This window comes from Canis aureus, chromosome 3 (genome assembly GCF_053574225.1).
Source record: "Canis aureus isolate CA01 chromosome 3, VMU_Caureus_v.1.0, whole genome shotgun sequence".
Taxonomy (NCBI): domain Eukaryota; kingdom Metazoa; phylum Chordata; class Mammalia; order Carnivora; family Canidae; genus Canis; species Canis aureus.
The window spans coordinates 76,009,040-76,034,568 of record NC_135613.1 but is presented as its reverse complement, the minus strand read 5'-3'; the positions used below and the strand labels follow the sequence as shown (position 1 = coordinate 76,034,568).

Sequence of the window (25,529 nt, the reverse complement as noted above, 5' to 3'; positions counted from 1 at the left end):
AGTAGGCAGGGATGCGGCTTCATGGCCTTGGCCATCTTGTGTGCCTTGTTCAGGAGTCTTGGCCATTCCTAAGACCCCTCTACGATCACCATCATTTGAGCCGCAGATGCTTCCCTGCTGTCTCACTCATTGGGCTGTCTCATTCAATGCTGCATCCCTACTGCCTAGAGGAAGCCAGTGACCCCAAAAGCTGGCTCACCGGTTTAATTAAATGATTAGGAGAATAATTGTTCTGGACAGAGCAGGGATAAATGTGGAGGTTATTTTAAGTCATTTACTGTCTACTGGTATTTTGTCCTAGATTTTCCTCACTGAAACCCCACATTCCAAAAGCAGTCTTTGTTTTTACATTTTTTAATCTCTTTATTTTTACCTCTTTTAATTTGACAAGTTTTCTCAGTACAAAGTAGGGGAAATAGCACTTCACCGTGTTGATGTGAGGCTTAAAAGAGATAACGTACAGGAAAAGCACTCTGGAGACTCAAAGGATGATATGAACTCCTTGAGTTATTAGTATTAGTCATAGTAACAATAAAATCACTCAAGGAATGCATTCCACTTGCACTTTGAGGCATCGTTCACAGGCAGTGAGGAGACCGCGTGGGGAGGAGGCCACCAGATGTGCCACAAAGGTGAGCCTCTCCACCCCTACATGAAGCCTTCAGCCCTCGTTGGCCTAAGAAGCTAACAGCTGCCTTCCTGCCAGCCCCACAGGCAACCCCTGAAAGGTGCCATCCTGATGCCTGACAACCTGTGAAGTCTCCCTGAATTTGGCCACCTGGGCCCCATCAGGTTGTGACTTTTTTTTGCAGACCCTTCGCTCCGGAACTGGTTCCTACTCTTAACACCCTTGCTTTTTGGCTGCTTGCACCCAAGACTCTGCCCTTGATCCCTTCACTTCCGTGCCCAGCCCTGGCCTCTCGCTCCTGAGAGGGGGTGGGCAGCACCTGCATCACCCAAATCACAGGCCGCTTATTAAACATCAATCTACTACTGAGTTAATAACATTAAGTATTTCTGTGGAAGTAGACAGAAGGGTAGTAGATACCTGTAAGATCAGGTATCTACTGGGCCTCATAAGCTCACTCAGGGTGGACAGGACATTCATATTCCCATTTGGGGGAAGAAGGAATGAAGGTTCCTGGGACTTAAGTGTCTTGCCCAAAAGACGGACATGGGATTCGGATCCGGGTACCAGCATACAAGATCAGTGCTTATTATCCTACGCCTCCCTACTGTATACCCGGAACTCGGTCACCAGGAGACCCAGCATAAACTCAAATGTATGTGCCCCTGACTGAGGTTGTTAATGACTGACAACTTTTAAGGTTTTCACCCCAGGAGCAACTGATAACGCCAAAAGATTCCAATTTCTTAAGCCATTATCATGAAGCTGGATTGATGGAAGATATCCTTGAGACCATATCATCCCCAAACTTGAACTCCGCATCCCTTCCACCCCAATCTGATCCCCTCCCTCGGTTACTTGTGAATGTGACCCTTACCCACCCATCATTTAATCCAGAATTTGTAACTCCTGTCCTGCTCCTTCTATTCTCTCACGCTCCCCATCTCATTCCTTCCCGTGCATATTCATTCATGGTTGTCGGAGAACATTTTACATCATCAACGCCTCTTGCATCTTTCCCCTTCCCATCATCCCCATCACCTCTGCCTCAATTCAGAGTTTCACCAGCTTGTTCTTGGACTACCAACTAATTGGTTTCCCTTTTCCCAGTCCTGCATTTCTCTAAGCTCCTTCTTGGTGCTATTGCTGGAGGGATCGGTCTAAACTACACATTTGATCATGAATCCCTCTCCACCTCCCAATGCTCTTTACTGCAAACAGGACAAAAGTTAACTCCTTAGTTTGACATGCACGTCTTTTCATGCTGTAATTCCTGTCTACCACTCTGCTCACTCTTCACCTTGACCTCCTCCATCACCAAAACCAGACAGAACTGGCCACTGCTTCATTTGGGCCACCACCATACCTATTGTCACTTAGAGCCTTTTATCGCAAGAGTTTGTTCAAAAGGACTGGGTGCTCTAGAGACAAATGCACTCACATTACCAGCATTTACACAGGTGCACAACATAGAGAGAGAAGTCAACGTTATTGGGGCACCTGGGTGCCTTAGTCAGTTGAGCATCTGACTCTTGATTTTGGCTCATGTCATGATCTCAGGGTCATGAAGATAGAGTCTTGTATCAGGCTCTGCACTAAGTACAGAGTCTGCTTGGGAGTCCTTCTCTCCCTCTCCCTCTGTTCCTCACCCACCTCCTCCCGCCACCATTTGCTCTCTCTCAAATAAATAAAATCTTTAAAAAAATAAAGAAGTCAACACTATTATAAGCTTAAGGAGGAAGTGCCTGTCAGGCTGCCCCTCATCTTACCCCATGGTAAGAAGGACCTCTTGACTTCCCAAGGCTTCTTGAGGACTATAGTCATTCATTTTTTTTCCAGGAACCCAATGCATGGAAGAGGCCAGGCCCCAGACCCGTGTCTCCCAAGGGCCCTCTCAACCTTTCTCAGGAAAGCCCTGGAGCTCCCAGGAGCCCAGAGTCTGCTGGGTACCATTCTACCCCCACTTGTCACCCCCCCAACCCAGGTTCCTGTCTATTAATCTGCATCAAAGCCTCTCCTCTCTGCAGGCTGGGCAACTACTTTCTGTGGAATAGGTCTTTGAAGAAAGTAGCAGTTGGGAGGCTAATTCATACCTGTCAGCGATTCCATTTAATGGGAGATTTGGTCCTAAACCTCTCAGCCCCCAGATCTCCTGGATTCTTTTCCCTGCATGCTTCCTATTCATTTAGCCCTGTGACCTAAACACGCATATCCGTTCCTCCCAGGGACCCTGTCCCTTCTCTGCTTTTTCTTTCCCAACATGAATCCACAAACAGGACTTCAAACGCAGACCATATTTTGTCTTGCTCATTGATCTGTTTCCCTGTATTTGCCCCATGCCTGAGCTTAGCAAATGCTCAATACACATTTACTAAATGAATTAATTCACCTGTAAACACCCATCAGAGTGGAACCACCTTTCCAAAGGCTTCAGGTCATTTGCTCCCCGGAAGAGGAAGGCAGAGGCCAGCGGGGAAGAACCCTCCCACTTCCACCCCAGCAGCTTGTGACCATCTTCATTTTGTACTTGGAAGACTGTTCTGTGCCTCTGGGACTCAATAAGTGGTTATTAACTGTGAAGCTGAAACCTCCGAGGGTCAACCTGACATGAGAAATAGTGGACACTGTGCTCTCCCCTTAGGCTGGGGAAGTGCGACTGCTTCTCTGCAGGTTGCTTCCTTTATCAGGCATCGATTCCTTACCTCTGAGGTGCCCTGCACTCAGGATCCATTGATCAGGCCTCCTGCCTATACATATCAGGTATTAAACTTCTCTCGTCCCAGAACCCAACTCATTAGCCTCAGGCATGTGGAGCCTCAAGGCACTCCGACCCCCATCTCACTAGGGGTATAAGGAGGTTTTAAGGAAGATGAGTGATGTTGTCAATCGGTAGCCTCTGCCCGTTGCATCTCTGCAGCAGGACCAAACGATGGGCTCCCATAGGGGCAGGGAGTCTCGCTGGCTCTGACATGCCCAAGATCAGTCAGGACATATTATGCAATTAAGGCAGGACCAGGACTCAGGCCACTGGGCTCTCAGATTTCTTCCCACAGGAGAGGGAAATGTACACAACAGGAGATCTTTAGATCTCGGCCCTCTTCACCTATTTGTTCCACAAACACATAAGCATCGCCTGTAGGATACACATCATGTTAGGCATTAGATATACAAAAAGAACAAATTGTGTCCGTGTCCCTGTCTTCAAGATGTATATACTTAGCAGCAAGCAGGAGGCAAGTCCCAGACAGCTGGTCACTATGAGTGCTCGGGGTGCAGAAAAAGGTGGTCTCTTTTATCAGAATTTCTGTTGATACTCCTAAGCTGAGAGCTGGCTGCAAGACGAGGCCTGAAAGATGAGCAGGAGCCAGCCAGATGGAGAGGTGGGAGGAGGAGCTTCCCAGTCGGAGAAATGACAACATGCACAGAGCCCCAGGAGCGAGGGTGTGTGATAAATTCAGGGGACAGCAAGTCTCTCAGTCTGGCTGGGGTGAGCTGTGGGTGGTGGGGAACAGGGCAGGGTAAAGCCCAGAGGGAAGTCGTAGGAAGCTGCTTTGGACATCATCCTAAGGGTAATGGGGAGCTACTGAAGGGCTCTAAGCAAGAGAGAGCATCAGGAATGGTTTCAGGAGGATCTTAACTCTTAGGCAAGATAGAAATCCAGCTTTGCTGGCTCACGGGAGAGGCATCCACCGTGCGGGTTGTTGCCGGAGGCTTCAGCCGGATGAGCAGGTGTCATGCTCACTGCTGGGCTGTGAATGTGAGATGTCAGAACCACAAAGATGTGGCCGGGGAAGCCTCAGATGGTGATGGATTGAGCTGTTGATGCCTTTGACATGGAGTAGAGCCTGATGCTGGGGATAGAGAAGCTGGATTGCTTAATAATAACAGCACTTGCTACTCCTAATGGTGCTTATAATACAACAGCACTTATAATGTAATAATAATAATAATAATGCGATTTGCCATAATGTCTTTTATTCTCAGACTCCCTATGCTTTCCAAACATTCATTAAATCCCAAACACTCTTCTCAGCAGGGCCCAGATTCTTCAGGGCTAGGCGCCTCTGTGGAAGCTGCAGCAGGCCAAGTGGCCTCAGTTCCCCCTGTACCCTTGGCTCTCGGTCTTCTCTCAGGTTTATAGACCACCATCGGGAGCTGGGGGTGCCAGAGCCCTGCAGCAGGCATGGGCCAGCAGAGAGAACCTGGCTGTATCATCTCTCAGGGGATGTGCTACTTCCTGCCCCAAGACTCTCCAGTCTCTTCTTCCTGTTTTCCTGGCTAGATCTCTCCTTGTTCATCCTTTCAGCAGGTGATGGGGCGGGGGGGGGGGGGGAGCAGATGGCAAGAGAAATAAACTGACTTACCAGGTTGGCACATGTGATAGGCAGGATTCTAAGGTGACCCCCCCTGAGACTCCTTCTCACCCCCTAACTCTCTCAAATACACACAACACTCCCCGGGGGACTAGGGCTATGATGGGTTCTACTCCCATGACTAGGTTATGCTAGAAGGTACAGCTTATCCAGGTGGTTCTGACCTAAGCACATGAGCTCTCTAAAAACAGTTTTCTCTGGCTGGCTACAGCAGAGCAAGTCACAAAGATTGAAAGTGTGGGAAGGGCTGGTGCAGAGGAAGCTTCTCTGTTGGTGAGATGAGATGGAGAGGTCACAGAGGTGGTCTCAGGCGAAGACCAGAGAGTGGCCTCTGAATGCTGAGAGTAGTCCCCAGCCAAGAGCTGGGAAGAAAACAGAGATTTCAGTACTATAACCACAAGGACATGAATCCAGCCAACAGAAATGAGCCTGGACGAGGCCTCTAATATCCAGATGAGAATACAGCCAGCTGCCACCTTGATTTCAGCCGGAGCATGGCAGCCATGCCATGCTGGACATCTGACCTGTGGAACTGTGAGCTAATAACTGGTATTATTTAGGCTGCTAACTCTGTAGTCATTTGTTGTATGGCAACAGAAAATTCATACAGCACATAAAAAGCCATAAACATGAATTTGATAAGGACAAGGTGTGGGCTGGGAGGTCAAGGGCAAATTCTCAGCTCTACAAGCTCAACACTTGTTGAATGAATGACATTAGCCAAGGCTCTCAAACTTCTCTGGGTCTCGTAGAACCAGAACACCTATCGGATACTGATATATTGAGGGCTCAAAATCCCAAACGTAAGAGCTTGGAATGGTGTCTGGCACACCGGTGGCACCCAGAACCAGAGAGTGTCTGCTGTGACGATGCCAGCTATAGAAATGGGTAGATTTTTATGATCAGACTCTTGGTGGGATATAATGGGGGATTCCTGGATCACCGGACAGAGGGGGAGGCCAAGGCATCGCTCACTGAATTAATGGAACTTCTGAATCTTTAACAAATTTGTGACAGAGGGCAAGGTAGGTCTTCTGTTCTCCCAAAGCTCTATTAGAGAGAAGGCCTGGGCAGTCAGAAGGGGACATTACCATTATGTTTCCAGAGATACTGAACCAGAGTAGTCCCCAGAGTCTAGTTCTTATTTCAATTTGATTTATTTCATATACACAGTCTGGTGCACCCAGTCAGCGACACACACAGACGTTGATGAGAGAGTGTGCGTGCGTGTGTGGGTATGTGTGTTGGGGCAGACACAAGGAACAAGTTTCAATTTCTATTAAATGGATGATACACAAATATTTCAACCTTAGTTCTGAGAGTCCCGGGGGACCCACGTTCACTGTCATGCTGTTTGTCAAACATCAGCAAAGAGGTTGTCTGATAATTGGCTCCTCCGATGCGAAACAGTATTTTTTTTTTTTTTCACCTCCACTAGGGTCTCTAAACCCCCTATCGAATACTTCTTCAGTTTCCATTGATTTTCCTGGCAATACTCGTTCTGCTTTCACATCCCCAGCCCCACGTGGTAAGGATTCAAGTGTATTTGGAAGCTCCTGCCTCAGCTTTAAAAACCAGGGCCCACTGCGAAGTGCAGGTGCCAGGCTCCTCCCTCCAACCCAAGGCTCTGGGATAAAGGCCTAATTGGGTCATTTCCATTTTCAATGATCCTGCATCCCTGCTACTGGTGCCTGGTTCTTCCAGGATAACTGACAACAATGCCTCATTTCCCCTCCTCAGATAGACTGATTAATCAGCCCCAGCTGAGACCAACCCTTGCTTTGGGTAGAGAGCAGATGAACAAACACAAATGGAGTATCTCAAATATGGCAGTTCTTGGAGAAGCCTCCAGTGCAGCTTGGGATAATTCTTGTGGTCTTCTGGGCTTGCCAAGGGGAGCATCCTTGCCCAGCATGACTTGGTGAGTCACCTGCCAGCCCAGACAGGCACTGGCTTGAGTCAGATGCCTCTTGGCCCACAGCCCTATACTGGGTACTCTCTAGAGTAAGAAGAGAGAAGTTTCAGAAGCTCTGAGAAAGGAGTGGCCACCTGAAGAGTGGCAGTAACACGGGTGGATGGGGTATTAGAAATGAGCCCTGCCAGGCCAGGGTTGCCTGGAGCTCCAGCTGAAGTTAATCTATACTACAGGGCATCTTGAGTTGGGTCCAGACCTGTGCCCACTGTCATCTGTCCCCCTGACAGCCACCACTGCTACCAGCAGCTTTCCTTCTCCAGGAAGGAGCTGCTTCTTCCCCAGGGCTCAGGCTTGGAAGGCCCTACTCATAGTGGAGGGCAGAGAATGGGCCACTCTGCCAGTCCAGGCCAAATTGTTGGCCCATCAAGTACTTATTAGACACTGCTTCATGAGCACCTCAGGGCCACCCTGCCGATAGAACTGGCCAGATCCCCCTACCTTTCCCCAGGCAGCCCTGGCTTCAATTCTCTCTCCAGGTCAGTGGCACCCATTACCTTGCAGGGGGACAACTGTCGACAGCTATCCAAGTGAGCCCAGAGTGTCTCGGGCATTTGTGACAAGCCATCATCCCACTCACAGTGTTAGCTCGGGTCCACATGGGACTCAACCTTCCCTCTTCCCCTGCCTTCCACAGAAGAGGGAAAGTTGGCTGCCTGTGTGTGACATAATGAAGGCTCTGAAAGGTTCTCCCCATCCTCAAATGCCTTCCTCACCAACATCACGATTTTCCATTGTCCACTTCCTTGGCTAAGGCCTCAGTTAAAAAAGCAAATGTTGTGACAAATACCCACCATTTGCTTCAATGTGGATAGAACTGGAGGGTATTATGCTGAGAGAAGTAAGTCAACCGGAGAAGGACAAACATTATATGGTCTCATTCATTCGGGGAATATAAGAGATAGTGAAGGGGATTATAGGGGAAAGGAGAGAAAATGAGTGGGAAATATCAGAGAGGGAGACAGAACATGAGAGACTCCTAACTCTGGGAAATCAATGGGTGGGGGGGGTGGGCAGGGGGATGGGGTGACTGGGTGATGGGCATTGGGGGGGTGCTTGATGGGATGAGCACTAAGTGTTGTGCTATATATTGGCAAATTGAACTCCAATAAAAAAAATACCAAAAAAAAAAAAAGAGAGAGAGAGAGAGAGAGAGCAAATGTTGTTAAGACATTAAACTGTGTGTATCCTTCAGAGAATGTCCTGCTCATCCCCTATCTCCAGCTAGCTAATCCTCATAGGCCCTCTGGGTGTAGCCACTGCCAGGAAGCCTTCTCTGAACCTGTCAGACTGGGCCAGGGGCCCCCTTGATGGCCCCCAAATGCCCCATGAATATCCTCATCACTTTACTTAATCCGTCGATTTATAATAATTTATTTGATTTACAATAATTTATCTCCCCCTCTAGTCTGATCTCCTCGAAGATGGGACTTTATTCATTGCTACCTCCCTGACAGTGAGTGCTCAGTTCATGCTGACCCAGGGAATGTGTGGGCCTGTGGGCCTCCTCCCTCTACTCCTAGCTTTTTCTGAGAGCTCAGGTGAGTCATGAGCCCTCCTCAGTCATTCTCCACAATTGTGAAATGCTGAGATTGAGTTAGATGCTCTCAAAGGTCCCCAAAGGCGATGCTATCCTCATCCATTCCCATACTGGCACAAACTGGATTTGGAGACTGGGGAGGCCCGTCATCCATCAGGGAACGTAGGCTGGGCACGGGAGACAGGACAGTTGCTTCTGGGCAAGGGGGAGCTCATAAGCCAGGGGTGCTGGAGGGGCCACTGGAGGGATAAGTATGGCAGACCAGGACCCTGAAAAGCCACGTAGAGGAAAGTCACCTGCTTCACATGGGAAACAGGCTGGCCCAGAAAGTCACTCAGCCACTTATCATATATTAATCCAGTCCGTGGAGTCAACAGCACTTCAGAGTTGAGAGGTCTTTGGACACCTTCTAGTTTATTGGCAGGGGAGAAAGGACTTGTTCAAGTTACACGTGTGGTCAGCGGGACAGCCAACTCAAGATCCCGGGCCTGCCATTGGCGACTCCCAAAAAGTCCAGCAACTCTGTGGGACAGATGGGGTTACATCTGACCTGAACCTTGCTTTGCTGGCTCTGGCTCCATCTCTCTCCAACACCCCAACTCCCTTGCTCCAGCCCCAGTGCTACTGTGCTCTTGCTCAGACCCATACCTTACCTCTGCCCACGTGTCAGTCCCCCATTCTCATCTCTAACCATCCCTTCAATAAACGATTAAAGGAAACACATCTGTAAACCTTTCTCATGCTCCCAAAGAAGCACTAAATGCTCCCTCCTCTGGCCCTCCATACCTCGCATTGACAGACAGAGCTCTCTAAGCCGCACCATGCTGCAGCTTGCATTCCCCCCGCACACAGTAGGCACTTCATAAATCTTTGCTGAATAAGTATAGTTGATTTGAGCATTTTGCAAAGGCAAGCCACTAAATCACGGCTGGCTAACCACTTTATAATCCTATAACTTGGGCCAAGGGGCTTCCAGCAGTCAGCCACAATTTTCCCAAGTGCAAATGCAAAGAATAATTCTTCAGTCAATACCTCTTGAATCTCCTTCTAATTTTCCCCGCCATTTCTCTTTCTGAATACACCCCCTCCCTACCAATGACCTAGCTCAGAGAACAGACACAGGAGGGTTAGCAGCCAGAGACCACAATTTTAGAGTAAGAGCTTCTCCTTTAGATGCTGGCATACCCATGTGTGTGACCAGGAGAGATTTGTTTAGGGTTTGCACTTAATGGGGGTGGTACCTTGGAGGCTCAGACAAACATATGGAGAGCTTTCACTCACTCCATTACTCTTTTCCTAGTTACACTAAAAACATATTTATTCACCAAGGTGTACTGTATTGTACGAAGTGGTTCTCCTAAAAGGCTCAATAAAGGTGAAATATGTAGATAGACTTAATAATTTTACAATGAATTACACTTTAGAATCAATTGTTCTGGCTCTAGAAAGTTGACTGATGGATTGTAGCTGTTGGCTAGCTGTGTGTGTATGTGCATGGTGTGTGCTTTCAGGAAAGACTGCAAGATATGGAAGGGGCTCCAGGACCATGGGAAATGGAGTTCTAACTAGGTGAGAGGTCAATTTTGAAATGTTTCTAGCTTTGGAGTTTTGGAAAATGAGAGGCAGGAGATGAGGAACCTGAGGTCTAAGGGTAGAAATCCCCAATAAGGAAATGGGAAAGGAAGGAGAGAAGGGAATAACCTCTACTAGCAGCCCACTGAGCATTAGAAAGTCTCCATGTTCTCACAAGATGATGTTCTAGGAGTTGTTAATCCCATTTTACAGAAGGGAAGACTAAGATTCCAGTGGATGAGGAAATGTGCCCCGTGTACATTGCATCACAGCGCCTGCCTTCAAACTCACACCATCTCTGATCTGAGGCCCTGGCTGTCTGTCTTAAACCGTGCTTCCATCCTCTGCGAGAACACAGTCCTGAGGCCCACCCAAGCTCGTGTGCCAAGCCATGAGGACAGCAGACAGGACTAGTTTCATGATGACCTTGAAAACCTGAAGGAGACATTTTGTTTCAAAGATCATTGTGTTCTGGTTCCAGGAGTCAGGAGCTGGCCCAAAGAGGCCCCTTGGCCAAGGCTGGCCTGGGCATGGTGCGGCCTGCAGAGAAAGCAGCCCCAGGTGACACAGGCCACTCAGCACAATCAGCTGGATTATCTTTACACTCTTAAGCCTCTACTTACCTCAATGATCATTTGTGATGCCAACCCTGAAGCTCAGGATTTGACACTGCCCCCACTCATCAGAACCCCGTGTCACCCTGTCTCTTGGATCCTGCACTAATGCACCCTTGACAGGGCTACACATTCTTGCTTTCCAGTCTGTCCAGCCCAGAATGGAGGAAGGGCATCATAGTCCCCATACTGAGTAGTTACCATACGGCCTATGAAAGTGCTGACTCATCTCAGCAAAGGGGACACTGAGCCCAATTCCTCCTGGCTGAGCAGGACTTTCGTGCTCATGGGCTTGTGGGGATGAGCTGAATTCCTACCAGATACAAGGAGGTAAGCTAGCTCACCTGGCCAGCCCTCCTGGTCCAAGAACTCTACACTGTTATGAGCTGCTCTCTTTGTTGACTCAATAAATATTTATTGAGTATCTACTACATGCCAGTAGGCATCTAGTACAGGGATAGATGGACAGACTTGGTCTCGCCTTCATGAAGTTCAAAGTCTGGCAGAGGGGTCAGACACAGAAGAAGAAATTCGCACTTGAGATGAATGCTATAAAACACAGAGCACAGGGTGCTGTGAGAGTGTCACAGAGGACTCAGCCTAGCATGGTGTCAGGGGAGACTCCTCCAGGAAGTGACATTTAAATAAAACCTGAGAGATGAGCAGGTCTGGCTCACCAAAGCAAGGATCAGAAGGGACAGGCAGTGAACACGCTCCCTTCTTCTGGCATCAATGGTTTCTTTCCTCCCTGTCTGCCCTGGCTCCCCCTTCTGTAATAAGTTTAGCAATTTCAATTACTTATGGCTAATCTCTCTGATAGACCTTTAGAAAAATAAACATAGGCTTGGTCTGCTTGACAATAAAATGAACCCAGAGGAGAAAAATCGGCTGCATATATTCATTCTGCCCAAACAAGACAGAGACAGGGGCACAGAAAGGTTATATCCTGCAGGACTCACTGGGACCGGGCGACTCTTTGGGAATCTGATGAGCTGTTAGCTGAACAGAAGCTGTTCCCATGGGCCAGGTTCTGGGCCTTCAATTTCATGGTCGTTCTCTCTCCCTCTCCAGGAAAGATTCTCAATCTGAGGCTGCTGTGAAGTGAAATGCTCCCCAACATGTAGGATAAAACAAATCCAGGGCTGAAAATGCCCCGAGAGATCACCTAACACAACTTCGTCATTTTAGAGATGATGAAACGAAGCCCAGCAAGGAGCAATGGCTTGTGGAGACAAATGCGACAGAGTGAAGGGGTCAAGGGCTCACTGCCTGGGGTCGTAATCCAGCTCCACTACTTTGAGCTTTATGGGGCTCAGCTTACTCATCTGTAAAATGGGGATAAAACACTGCCTTCTGCTAGAATGGTTCTGAGGTTTAAATGAGACAATAACCGAGAAGCACTTATGACAGAGCCTTGAAGGTAGAAGGTTTTCACCAGGTCAACTGTATGTCACTCAGCTGCTTCACGGCAGGGCTGTAACTAGAAGCCACAGCTGCTTCACTGCCCGTCCCCTATAGGATGAGGCCACCTGCTGCTGTAACCCTTCCTCATGCTTTCCAACATGGCACAGCCAGCACCTGGCCCCTTCTTTCTCCATTCCCCCAGGGAAAAACTCTGCCTCTGTATACACCCCTCAAATGGCAGCCTGCCCTCCGGGCATGGTGGTGATACCAGGGTGGCCCATCAGGTACTTATTAGACACTGCTTCATGAGCTGTCTGGGGCATGACAATGAAGTGGCGGTCGCAGCCTCCAACCAGCTGTGCCACCGGCAATACCTGCCAGCCCAGGTGACACAGTCTCCCGCTTCCAGGGCCCAATTCTTCCCCGCCTTTTGTTGACATTTCACCACTTTTGATTCTTAACCTGAAGTCTCTATGCTTCTCTTCACCAAGGCGGCAGCTCCTTCCCCTGGCACAGGGCCCATCTGTACTCTCTGACAATAGATTAGGGTGATTTTATCTTTTCTATTAGGCAGTGATTGCAAATCTCCCTGGGTTCATTAGTAGCTGGATAATCCCTCCAGATTTATGAGCTCAAACTCTGCCTCCCCCTTCACCTCCTCTCTTCAGATGGCATCTCTGCTGTCTCAGCGGCCAACTAGGCTTTGCCCAAAGGCCCTTCATTTCTCATGTCCTCTATCCAAACTTCCATCAGCTTTGTAGAACAGCAGTTCCCCTGCCAAAGCCTGAGGCCGAGCGGAGGACAGAGACTCCTTCCACACTCAAGAATGGAACAAGCTCGGGGAACCTGTAACTGGCCCGTGCCTGCCACACCTGGAAGCGTCAGACAGGACGGCCAGGCCAGCAGCCCCCCTGGACATGCACTTCCGGTGTAGACCTGAAGTGAGAACAGAGCTGATACCCTTATATCAAGGTGCTAATCAGACTTCCACGTACAGGATCAGTTGCCCTCTAAATAGACTTGCCAGGGCTTAGCATGCTAATTGCTTTTCCAGCACACATGAAAGAGATGTGTGACAATGATTAATAATTTAATAACATGGCAGTATTGCTAACTGATCACCAAACCCATTTCCTCTTCTGCCCGGGTACACAGTAGACTACGTTTTGCAAATCGCCCTTCCAAGTAGGTGCAGGCACATAACAGCAATAGCCAATGGAGCCGTGAGGATAAATACTAGGGTGCCGCTCCTAGGCCTGGGCCCTTTCATCCTCCTGTGTGTGATCTTCCATGGTTTTCTCCCATTCCTGGCCTCTAAGAGGACTTATTTAGAGGCCAGAAGAAACCTAGGCCTCTGCATGACATTATGGAAGGCCGCTCATTGACCAAGAACAGCCTTTTGGGATGTGAGTTGAATGAGAAATAACCTTCCATTGCATAAAGCCAAGGGATTTGGGGTTTATCTGTTATAGCAGTTGGCATTCCCTACCAGAAACAAGGTGCTATCAACAGCTACTTTTTAATTTTACCAAAAATTTTTGAGATGGATGTAATTATTCCCGTTTTACACGTGAAGAAACTGAGGTCCCCAAGAGCTTCAGGGACACACAGCTAGGATGCTCCCAACCTGGGGGTTTTCACCAGGTCTGACCGGGTTTTTACACACTGGCTACTTTCTTTCATTATAAAGCTTCTTAATCAGCAGGACTCTCAAATTCGGCCATGTGGTCTTGCTTCTTTCGAAGTGCAAACTCGAAACAGAAATAAGAAAGACATCTGACCACTTCCCACCCATTAGGACAGCGATTACAAAAAAATAAAAACAAGTATTGGTAAGGATATGAAGGAACCAGAACCCTCATGCATTGCTGGTGGGAATGCAAAACGGTGCAGCTGCTCTGGAAAATAGTGTGGTGGTTCCTCGAAAATTAAGCACAGAATTATCATATGATCCAGCAATTCCATTCTTACGTATATGCCCCAAATGACAAAGCAGGGACTCAAACAGGTATTTAGATACTCGTGCTCATATTATATTACCTACAATAGCCAAAAAGGTGAAGGAACCCAAGTATCCCCTGATGGATGAATGGACAAACAGAATGTGGTCTATACACACAGTGGAATGTCATTCAGTTTTTTAAAAAAAGGAAGAAAATGCTGACACATGAATGAAACTCGAAGCCTTTATGCCAAGTGAAATAAGGCATTCACAAAAGGACAAATACTGTAAAATCCTGTATAACCCCACTTATGAGAGGTACGTAGAATAGACAGGTTCATGGCAATAGGTGGTTGCCAGCACTAGAGAGGAAGAAGGGATGGGGAGTCATTGATTAATAGGTGTGAAGTTTTGGTTCAGGAACCTGAAGAGTTCTGGAGATGGATGGTGGTGATGGTGGCACAACTTTTATTACTACTAACTGGTATGCTTAAAATGGTAAATTTTATGTCATGTGTATTTTACCACCTTAGAAGAAGAAAGCTCTGCAGCATGCTATCACATGGATGAATCTAGAAACTGGGATGCTAAGTGAAATAAGCCAGATACAAAAGGACAAATATTGTCTGATTCTACTTATATGAAATAAAAGCCAATAGGAGGGTGCCTGGGTGGCTCAGGGGTTGAGCGTCTGCCTTTGGCTCAAGGTGTGATCCCCAGGGTCCTGGGATTGAGTTCCGCATCAGGCTCCCCACAGGAAGCCTGCTTCTCCCTCTGTCTATGTCTCTGCTTCTCTCTGTGTCTCTCATAAATAAATAAATAAATAAAATCTTAGAAAAAAAAAGCCAATAGGAGGTTATCAGGGTTGGGAGGAGGAGAAGGAGGGGAAGTTACTGCTCGCTCTATGGATACAGAATTTCTGTTTAGGGAGATGAAGTTTTAGGAAGAATGATAATGATAATGGTCAGATAACACTGTGAGTATAATTAATGCCACTGAATTGGAAACTTATAAACGGTTAAAATGGCAAATGGAATGTTACATATGTGTCACCACACTAAAAACACTCCGAAAACCAAAAAAAGAAAGAGAAGAATCTGTACAAAGGCAGGAACTGGTTCTCAGATAGCTTATGTATCATCTGTGTCTTTGGTGACTCTGCAGAATAATTTTCTTGTTTGCCTCACTTTGTCCCCTATTTGGGCCTGGCCTCTTGCCCCTCACCTTGGTCCACCTGTCAGGACTTCCTTTCTTCTGGTTTCTGTCCTGATCTCTGACCAAATGCACATCGTGGCTCTTAGTTTACCACTAAAATTATCAATAAAGTTATGAATCCTCTGCCCCAGGCTCCCATCTTAGCCAGGTACCTTCAGAGGCCCATTCCTCTGTTGATCAGATTTGTTCTGCTGGGACTGAGTTCTGACCCATCAAAACCAGAAACAGGGCAAGAAGCTGTTTTGCCAACTGAACCTCTGACACCAGTACAAACTACTCTAAATCCCATTTCAAAATAGATGTGTAAACAAAAGCACTGGACATCTGTTCACTGTTTGCTATAACCGTGTGCCTTCACCATCTACAAACTTCCTGCTAGTGACATCTCCCTGAACAGAGGGAGATGTCAGTCTCTCCAATCTTGTTGAAGTGTCTCTCTCATTGCCTGACACCCCACTATCACTCTGTCACTGAGCCTTGGCTCCCCCCCTCCACCTTCCCCAGGCTCCCAGACCTGTCTTCCCTGGACCTCCCAGGCCTGGTAGCTAGCTGCATGGTCCTCCTGGCCAGTTTCCGCTAGCTTTGGCTCACCTCCTCTTCTGTGTCGGTTATCCTGACCTCCAAAGTTCAGGGCTGGCATACTCACTCACCTATTGGCCACTCCCTGACAGAGAGAAAAACTGTAAGTCTCTAGGGTCAACCGAATTGAAGGTTTAGAAGTTTGACTCATGATGGATATTTTTCTCCCAACTCTTATGATGGGTAATTAACTGATCAAATCTATAGCAGTCACTTGGATTTATTTATTACAGATGCCCTAAATCAACCAGCCTTCTTTTTAAAATGAAAAAAAAATTTTTTTGAAATTGAAATGTAATTGAAATGTAATTGACATACAAAATTACTTTAGTTTCAGGTGTTTAGCATAGTGATTTGACAATAATATATATTATGCAATGCTCACCATGATAAGTGTAGTTGCCATCTGTCACCATACAAAGTTATTATAATATTATTGGCTATATTCCCTATGCTGTCCTTTTCATCCCTGTAACTTATTTTTTTCATAACTGGAGATTTGTACCTCTTAATCCCCTTCACACATCTCACCCATCCCCCCGGTGGCCTCGCCTCTGGCGACCACCAGCTTCTTCTCTATGTTTGAGTTTCTATTTTTGTTGTTGTTCATTTGTTCTGTTTTTCAGGTCCCGTGTACAAATAGAATCACATAGTATTTGTTTCTGACTTATTTCACTTAGCATAATACCTTCTAGGTCTACCTGTGTTGTCACAAATGACCGGATCTCATTCTTTTTTATGGCTAAGTAATGTGCCATCACACACACCCCGACACATACACTTTATCCGTCTATCAATGGACACTTAGGTAGCTTCCATATCTTGGTTATTGTAAATAATGCTGCTATAAACATAGAGGGTGTATATATCTTTTTGAATTAGTGTTTTCATTTTCTTTGGGTGAATATAGCTGGAAGTGGAATTACTGGATCGTATGGTACTTAGATGGCTGGCAGACACATGAAAAGCTCAACACCACTGATCATCAGAGAAATGCAAATCAAAACCACAATGAGATATGACCTTACACCTGTCAAAATGGCTAAAATAATAATAATTTTAAAAAGGCAAGAAACAACAAGTGTTGGTGAAGATATAGAGAAAGGGGAACCTTGTGCACTACTGGTGGGAATGTCACTGGGGTGCAGTCACTCTGGAAAACAGCACGGCAGGTCCTCAAAAAACCAACAATAGAAGTATCAATCAGCTTTCTTAATGCCCGGGTGGAAATGAAGAATGAGAACAGACACAAACAAACCCTACTCTGGCCAGCTCAGTCATGTATAACACCTAAACTACCAAGTTCTAGGCATTCTCTGTAAATAAATAAAATGGCATTATTGGAGTTGCTTTTACAGGCCACTAAAGGCTGGGCAGAAAAATAAGTACCTCCTGTCCTTTTCAGCACATGGGAAGCATAAAGAGGATTTTGTAAAATAATACCTTCTCTTTACTAAATTTGTATTATGAGCCAGTTGCTATGGGGATACTATCTCCTGAGGCACGTATTAACAATGTTCCCTTACAGCCGAGGTCTCTGACACTCAGAGAGGGTAAGTTACTCGCACGGGATCACACAGCCCGTAGCTAGTCAAGCCAGAGTTCTAAATCACGTCTGCCTAATGCCGAGGCCCATGCCCTTCTGGCTCACGGTGCTAGCTTTCCAAAAACTAATCTGAGCACCGCACACCATGGCAGGATTCAGAAAGCGGTGCCACAATAGGTAGCCCTGAGGAATTCAGAGAAGAAATAAGTATTAAAGTCCAGGTGGCACCTGTATATGAGGCGAAAAGTATGGGAGAAGCTCAGAGGGTGACTCATTGCCTCTGCACAACGCCCCTCCTTCTCTGTTCCAAGTCTCCAACAGCAATCGGGCAGGAAGAGCGGATATTAAAGTAATTGCCTTCCTTTTAATCAGGGCCTGTCCTTTCCAGAAAGTCACAGAGGCTTCCAGAATATTCTCCCACTGACTGATTTTTGCAATGGCCTTGCTTCTGTTTTCTCAAATATTATTCGGCCATCATCACTCATACAGCTACTGTTTTGATTTCTCCTTGCAAACTTACAAACTGTGTGAGTCCTGTTAATTCTAGGTTCAAAGAGCTCTCTGACTGAGGCATGTTCCCAGAGCTCCTCTTGTTCCGTTTTGTGGCCCCAGAAAAGGAGAAAGCTCTTTGAAAGTATCACAGTGTTATAAAATAAAAAAAAAAAAAATACTATGCTTAGAAACCCGTAGTACTTTTCAATAACGCGTTTTTACCTCCCTTTACGACGACCTTGAAAGGTTTTATCTTTCCCTATTTTACAAATGAGAAAACGGGCTCAGAGAGTCAGTGCGACTTCCCCAAAGCCACACAGCATCTAAGACAGAGTGGGGCATTGACCTGGGTCACTTGGCTTCACAGGCCTGTGCTTTTTTCCATTAGATAAATGGTCACACTCATCATCATCAGTCCTGAGAAGAGGCAGTGGTGGTACGCAGTGTGGCTGATGCCTTCTTAAAAATCTCCAAGCCAGGGACGCCTGGGTAACTCAGTGGTTGAGCATCTGCCTTGGGCTCAGGGTATGATGCCAGGATCCCGGGATCGAGTCCCACACCAGGTTCCCTGCATGGAGCCTGCTTCTCCCTCTGCCTGTCTCTCTGCCTCTCTCTGTGTGTCTCTCATGAACAAATAAATAAAATCTTAAAAAAAGAAAAATATCTCCAGGCCAAGCAACTCCATCTTGTTCTAGGCACTGTCCAGGGGAACTCACATTCCAAAACCACTGGCCTCCTTCCATCTGCTAAGTCACTGCTGTGCCCCTGGCTGCTCAGCTTTGTCCTCCTCTGCTGAGTGCGGCTGCCTCATGTGGGGCGCCTCTGGCCTGCCTCTTCCCCCTCCTCCCTTCTGCATCCCGGGGTCCCCAGATGGAGCCCAATTGTACTTTAATCTCCTTTTACTGTTCTGCCAACTTGCCCAGGCTCCCCCAGACGTCTCCTTACTTTAAGCAAATGCTCCTGCATCGCTCTGGGACTAGTCTAATCCTTTTCTCCCTTTTTACATGTTAATGCTCTGATTTACAGCAGCAGTGCCGGATAGAAAAAAATAAATGAATAAGCAAACAAAGACATTCCTTCTGTTCTACATTTTGCAGGGTAGCGATGGGGAGCGAGGCAGGAGAGGGACTTCTGGGGTGCTGGCTGGGTTCTATTTTTGGATCTGGGTGTTGCTTACACAGGTGTGCTCACTTGGAAGACATGCACCAGGTTATGCACATGTGATCTGTGTGGTCTTCTATGGCCTCAGGCTGCTTCAGGGTTGAAGAAGCGGCCCCAAGAAAGGGCGGTTCATAAAAACCTATGGCTGGAAATGAATAAGGATCACCCCGAGTCCGAGGCTGTCCCTTTGGGCGAGCATCTCCTCGACCTCGCAGGCCATTTCAGGAGATCCGGTCCCTAAATCCAGGGAGGGACACTGTAGCATCTCCTAGGTCGCCCTATCACATATGTTGACCAAGAAAGTCGTAACTTCTCGGGAACCTTTCTCATTTTAGGAGTCAAATCTGTAGAGGCTGTATTCTGCTTCCTAACTTAGCAAGGATCTTAAAATTAATAGAGATCTGCCCTTAAGTCCTCTAAATGGGTACCCTTCAAGAATGGATGTCAATAGATAAATGGTTAGTAATTAACTGTCATGCCCATCCCTGGAACAGTCTGTAAGTCTGAAGTGACTGTCTCCTGGACATGCCACGTCCTTGCAAATCTCCAAGTATGTGGATATGATGTTCCGTAACCCAAAATGCTCTTCCTTTATCGAGAAGAGCCTTACCCCTCTTTTAGGGCGGATCCCAAAGATCCCTCCTTTGATGAAGCATTTCCTGCCTGCTTCACACTGAGCAAAGGGCCCCTGCTCCAGGATCTATAGCATTTTGTACACACATCTAATAGAATTTACCGTTTTGCACTACAATAAGTACTTCGAGTTTTTCCAAGGCTCGCTTCGTTTCTTAGTCCCATTTTAATCCCTAGTGCCTGGTCCGGTCCCTATTACATAAGAGGTACTCAGAAGTACATCTGCACAGAAGGGCCACTGAGTTGAGTGATCTTGACATCTCATGCATTTATAAAATAAAATAAACCTCTACTCTGAATGATTGTTTCTAACAGCTCTATTTGTAACAGCCCCAAGCCGGAAGCAACTAAAATGTCTCCCAATAGGTGCATGGCTAAGCAAACTATGATACGTGTACACCAAGAAATGTGACTCAGCAATAAAAAGAACAAACTAGTGATTCAGGCAATGACTCGAATGGTCTCCAGGCTCGTCGTACATACTGAGTGAGAAAGGTCAGATACTGAATGACTCCATTTCTATAACATTCTTGAAATTATAAAACTGTCAAAATGGAGAACGGATTAGTGGTTGCTAAGGGTTAGAGATGGTGGGGAAGAGGGTGGTGAGACCATAAAATGGCGGCATGAGGAAGATCTTTGTGGCGATGAAATGGTGTCTTGGTTACAGTGGGATTGACATATACCTACATAGGACGTTTTGATGTCCTGGTTTTGAAACCATATGGCCATTATGTAAGATGCAACTCCTGGAGGAAACTGGTTAAAGATACATGGTACCACTCTGTACTCTCTCTGCAACTCCTCCTATGAACCTATAATCATTTCAAGTGAAAGTTATAATTTTTTTTTTTAGAAAAACCAGTTCTCTGAGGTTCTTTCTAGTCTCTGAGTGTGTATCCTTCACAAGAACCATTCATATCTCTTAATATTTTATAGCTTCAAAATGTTTCCATGTAGATTAAACTATGCCACTTCAAAATGACAGCAACTCTATGGCATATGTGCTCTCATCCCCATTTTACAGATAAGGAAACCAAGGCTCAGTGCTTGTTGAAGGGCACATGGTTGGTTGCATGTGGCAAAGCCAGTGTTTCAACCTGACTCAATCAAATTTCTACAGATCTATTTTCTTATCAGCAAAATAAGGGGATTTGGCCAAGACAGCCTCTGTAAATGCATCCAGTTCTAATACCGTATGACGCATGTACTTTGTGCCCTAGCTGTCCTACTTCTGAGTTACCATAAGGGTCTGGCAATGCAGTGACTGGACTGCAGGCTAGTAACTGGACATATAGAGGAAATACATCCATCAGAACCACTGTTAGGAGGTGGCATCATTTGATAGAGGCATTCGACTCCCCAGATTCCCATCCTCCCAAGGCTAAGAGTTGTTGAGATGAGAATCCCAGTCACTCCTGGACTTTCATGTTTCTAGAATGCCCCACCTCTCTGGTTGGTTTCTGTTCCTTTGCTTTGTTTTTCCCCATCCCCCATCTCCAGAGCTTCACTTGGTCACACTCCACTGACCCTAGTTATTGATACTCTATGCCAAGGAGGTGAGCTGTGAAAATGTCTTACCAGATTAGTGAAGATGTATGTGTAATAGGCCGACACCATCCCTAGTTCAGCTGCCTGCAAACAGAAGAGAAGGAGATTAGACAGAAAACAGAAAGCCACAGGAAGTGAAAGAGCATGAGGGCTCCAAGGGTCTGCCATGTGTCTGGCCCACTACCCTTTGGTCCTCACGCTGCCCTTGACTTGAAGGATGGAGAAGAGAAGGGTGTCTCCACCGCCACCCTGCTCTCCAGCCCTGCAGTGACATTCATAGATGCTGATGTTCTCATGTACGACACATTCTCATGGATATAACCAGATATCATGGAAGCCAAAATGACTTTAAGGGAAATGAAGCAAATAATAAAAAAGACTAAAATAATTATCTCCCAAACTATTAGCAATAATAGTGGCTACCATGTACCCATTATTTAGTATGGACCAGGCACTAGAAAGTCTTTCGCTTGGGTTAAGTTGGTGATGGAGGTACCATCATTCCTCTTCCACCCCCCATCTAACAGCTGATGAATCTTGAAACACCAACAGGCTCTGTAACTTGCACAAGATCACATGTCTCGAAAGTGGGAAAAGATGAAATTAAAGCCAAGCAGCCTAATTTCAGTCCTTTCAAACTATCCTCTCCCAGAGGACCGTGATATCGATGCAAGTACCGACAACCCTCTTAGGGGCCGAGGCAGAGACGGGAGAGTCTGCAGTTGTAGGTAATTCCCAAATTAATCCAACTCCTGTCAAAGGCGAGTGCGTGAGACTCCTAAGAGTCTTTGAGTCTGCAGTGATGTAGGAAACAAGTGAATCATTTGCAAACTTTGGTCTTTCATTAGTGGTAAGGAACAAGTTGCTTGTGACATGCTTCACCCTTGATCACAGCACACCCGCGTGTCCTCGTCCCACAGTTGGGAGGCTCGACTTCAGAACAGCCTCCTTTTCGTCTGATCTTTGTAGCCATCACAGACACCCCTCACCAACCTCCCCTGTCAGTGTGCCCGACTTTGAGTGTGACAGGTGCTACAGAGGCCGACAAGGAGATCAGGTAAATAATGAGCCCAGCTCTCCCCAGGGCCCTCATGCCTTCTGACAGGCAGATTTTCATCATGTATCCTGCAGCCCCAGGGCCACTGGGAAACCGCTTTCGTCCTGCCTGTTGGGGTGCATGAGGGGAAAACAAGACCAGGGGTGATTACATTTCCCTCTTACAAAGCATTTATGTCTCCAGGAACTCTAATAACTTTGTAAGCGTTTTTGCAGGAACCCTTACAGGGCTCCTGTGAGAGTAGCCTGGGGTACTTCTATCACCAGCATTCCAATAGAAAATGAAGTACAGAAGGGCTCCAGGCCTGGGGCAAGATGATGTGGGGGTCACATGGGGCCCGAGGCTTCTCTTTTTCCTCTAAGCAAAACTACATTTCCTCCTTCACCTCCAAGGGGCCGGTACAGCCTGCTGCTGACCTCCTCTCATCTCTGCACACTCAACACTGTCCATCTAAAAATGCCATCGTCTGTCACCACTGCCTAGACAGGAGGGAGCCCCGGTGACCTGGTTACAGGGATGAGCTGGGGCCGGGGGATGGGGAGAAGGCACCGTCAGATGGTTAAAACCCATCTGTGAGATCTGCTGCCCAAAGATAAAAGACAAGAGATCCTTGGTTTTTAAGACCCGAATTCTGGGTAAACACAAAGTTTGTTGCTGGAACAGCTGCTCAATAAAGTAGGGGATTACTCTGCAAATCCTTCTGAAATCAAGAGACAGCAGAGTGCCGCCAAGCTCCAGGGTCAGGCTCACGGGGGCACAGCAAGGCTCCTGGAAGCTCCTGGTGTGCTCTCTGCTCACACTGCTTCCCACATGGAGTCCATCCTCTCTGGGGTGCCCCCAAGGCTGTGCTATAACCCCTAGCGAGGATGAGCCTGCAGCCTGAGTCCAAGCCCCATGCAGAGCCTGCCTGCTGGGGACACTAGGGAGTCAAATGGGAACAAAGGGAGCCAGTTTCTGAAGTCCCACTGGGTAGTCATGGGCTTGGTGCCAAGGTCACAAGGGCTGAGGCCAATGGGTGGTTTCAGGAAAGCCTACTACTGGCCACCAAGCAGAACCACTTGCTAATAATCATCATTGCAGGGAGCATTTTCTTCAAAAGCACAGCCATTTTTTTTAAGTGTTTTTAATGAAAATACCCAGTATTGGCAAGGGTACTATAAGACACCTATATGCTGCTGGTGAGAGTATAAATTGTTATGGCCTTTTAAAAAGGCAATCTGGCAAATCATATCAAAATCCTTAAAAGCATGCATATCTTTAACTGAGTAATTTCACTTCTGGAAATTTATGCTAAGAAAATATTCATGAATGTGCATAAAGATTTATGTACAAAAGATGTGCATCTCGCATTGTTTATTATAGCAAAAGATTGAAAACAACCTGTATCTCCAACAATAAAGGGATGGTTAAATAAATTATGGTACATCCATATGATAAGAAATGATGTAGCCATTAAAGTATTTGTAGACAAATATGTAATGACATAAGCAAAATGTGGGGCATATAATCAAGTGGGAAAAAAGTATGTTACAGAAGAGTATGTGCAGGCTGATGATAATTTTGAAAAGAAACAAATGTGTCTATAAAGGCAGAAAGGATAGACATCAAAATTTCACAGTGGCTGTCTCTGGGTGATGGAATGTCTTTCTTTTCCATGTGCACCTGTAAGATTTTTCCATCATGTCCCAAACTAAAGGTTTATAAGAGAAAAAGAAAAAGCTATAACAATTTTTTATTTTCTTCTATGTACTTTTCTGTACTTTCCAAAATTTTAACAATAGACATTTTTTTTAAAAAGAGCCCAACCACATATGCTGGGAGTCATGAAATATTCCTGAGGGTCTTATATTATTATTATAAGGGCTGCCCCCAAAAGGCTTCCATCGGCCCGGTGGGGGGGCGGTTGTTCAGGCAGGCTCTGGCCACTGCAGAGGGCACTGTGCATCCTGTCTACCCTCTGTAAGGGGCCCTGGGGGGACAATTATCTTATTCGTGCCCTTCATCTTCCCCGAGGTCTCCTCAGCCTGTCTCTCTGAGGCCCTGAAACTTAGAGGATCTTTTCCATCTTTGATGACTTCACTGATCATAGGCCCAGACACGAGAAAAGAAAAAGAGAGAAAATTTCCATTGGAGTGTGCGTGTATGTGCGTGTGTGTGTGTGTGTGTGTGTTGAGTGTATGCACCCAGACAGACGTGGGTTTGGAGCTGTGGAGAGTCACTATAGCAACGGACTGAAGGGACAGCCCTCGGTACTCAGAGAACTCATTCAAATCTCTTATTAACTCGGAGACAAAAACTAGCTGGGGAGGGGGAGGTTTGGATGGGGAGGGGGAGGAGGAGGAAGAGACAATCATCGAGTGTCTGCTGGGCTCCTCACAGCTTGGCAGAGGTTAACGAGGAGCCTCGCTCCCCCAGTGGAAGATGGCAGGTTACGTTTAAATGTGCAATTAGAGTGGCATTAGAGGAGGCCCCTGTGCCTGGAGGGGCCGGGGGAGCTGCTGGGAGCCTTGCAGCAGCCTGCAAGTGGGGCCCACCTTTCTGGGGTTGATGCCTAGCCCAGCCACCAGCCCAGGAGCTGGTGCCCGGGGACTCCAAGGCTACCCAGCTGTTTCCAGCTGTTTCTCCAGAGCATGGAGCCCCCACAACCCTGCCCCCCCCACACCCTCCCTTGGACTTGACTTTTGTCCTGGTCTCTCTCGTTGTCAGATGGGAGAGAACTCTCCCTCACAGAGTTCCAGTTTCCATCACTGTCCACTCTGATTTAGACACTGCCACCCTGCCCCTTGCATTCTGGGGGTAGAAGAAAGTGCTGATTGGCTGTCAGGCACAACAGGTATCTGCTCAGCTGTGCTCCTCCACGGTGCAACCTTGGGCAAAGCCATTCATCTCCTAGAGTCTCGGTTTCTTCACCCGTCCAGGGAAGATGGGGGTACCTGCCCCATTGGGTCACTGAGGGGATCAGGCTGGGAAGTCACATGGTAGCATTTTGTAAACCGTTCGGGGCTCACACAGAGGGCAGATGCTCAGCGACACGCATTGTCAAAATATGGAAATACTTGTATACCACTTGGCACACAGCCTCTGCCCCAAGGCCACCAAGTGCCTCGGCCCCTCCCGGGAACCCACAGACCCACAGGCAGGGAGGGTCAGCTGCAACCAGGAGTTAACACTCTTACAGCATCACCCTCTTCTTGCCTTTCTTTTTGGCGACACCCAAGGCAAGGAGGGAGCAGCCTACCAGCTCAGGGGG

General features: G+C 47.1%; 1 protein-coding gene across 1 annotated transcript in view; it reads right to left on the bottom strand.

Moving 5' to 3' along the window:
• Positions 1-25,529, bottom strand: part of GRIK4 (glutamate ionotropic receptor kainate type subunit 4) — a 382,506-nt gene that overhangs the window by 125,721 nt on the left and 231,256 nt on the right. The window contains 1 exon segment of the mRNA XM_077893889.1: positions 21,253-21,306. Coding sequence (XP_077750015.1) covers positions 21,253-21,306 — 54 coding nt within the window.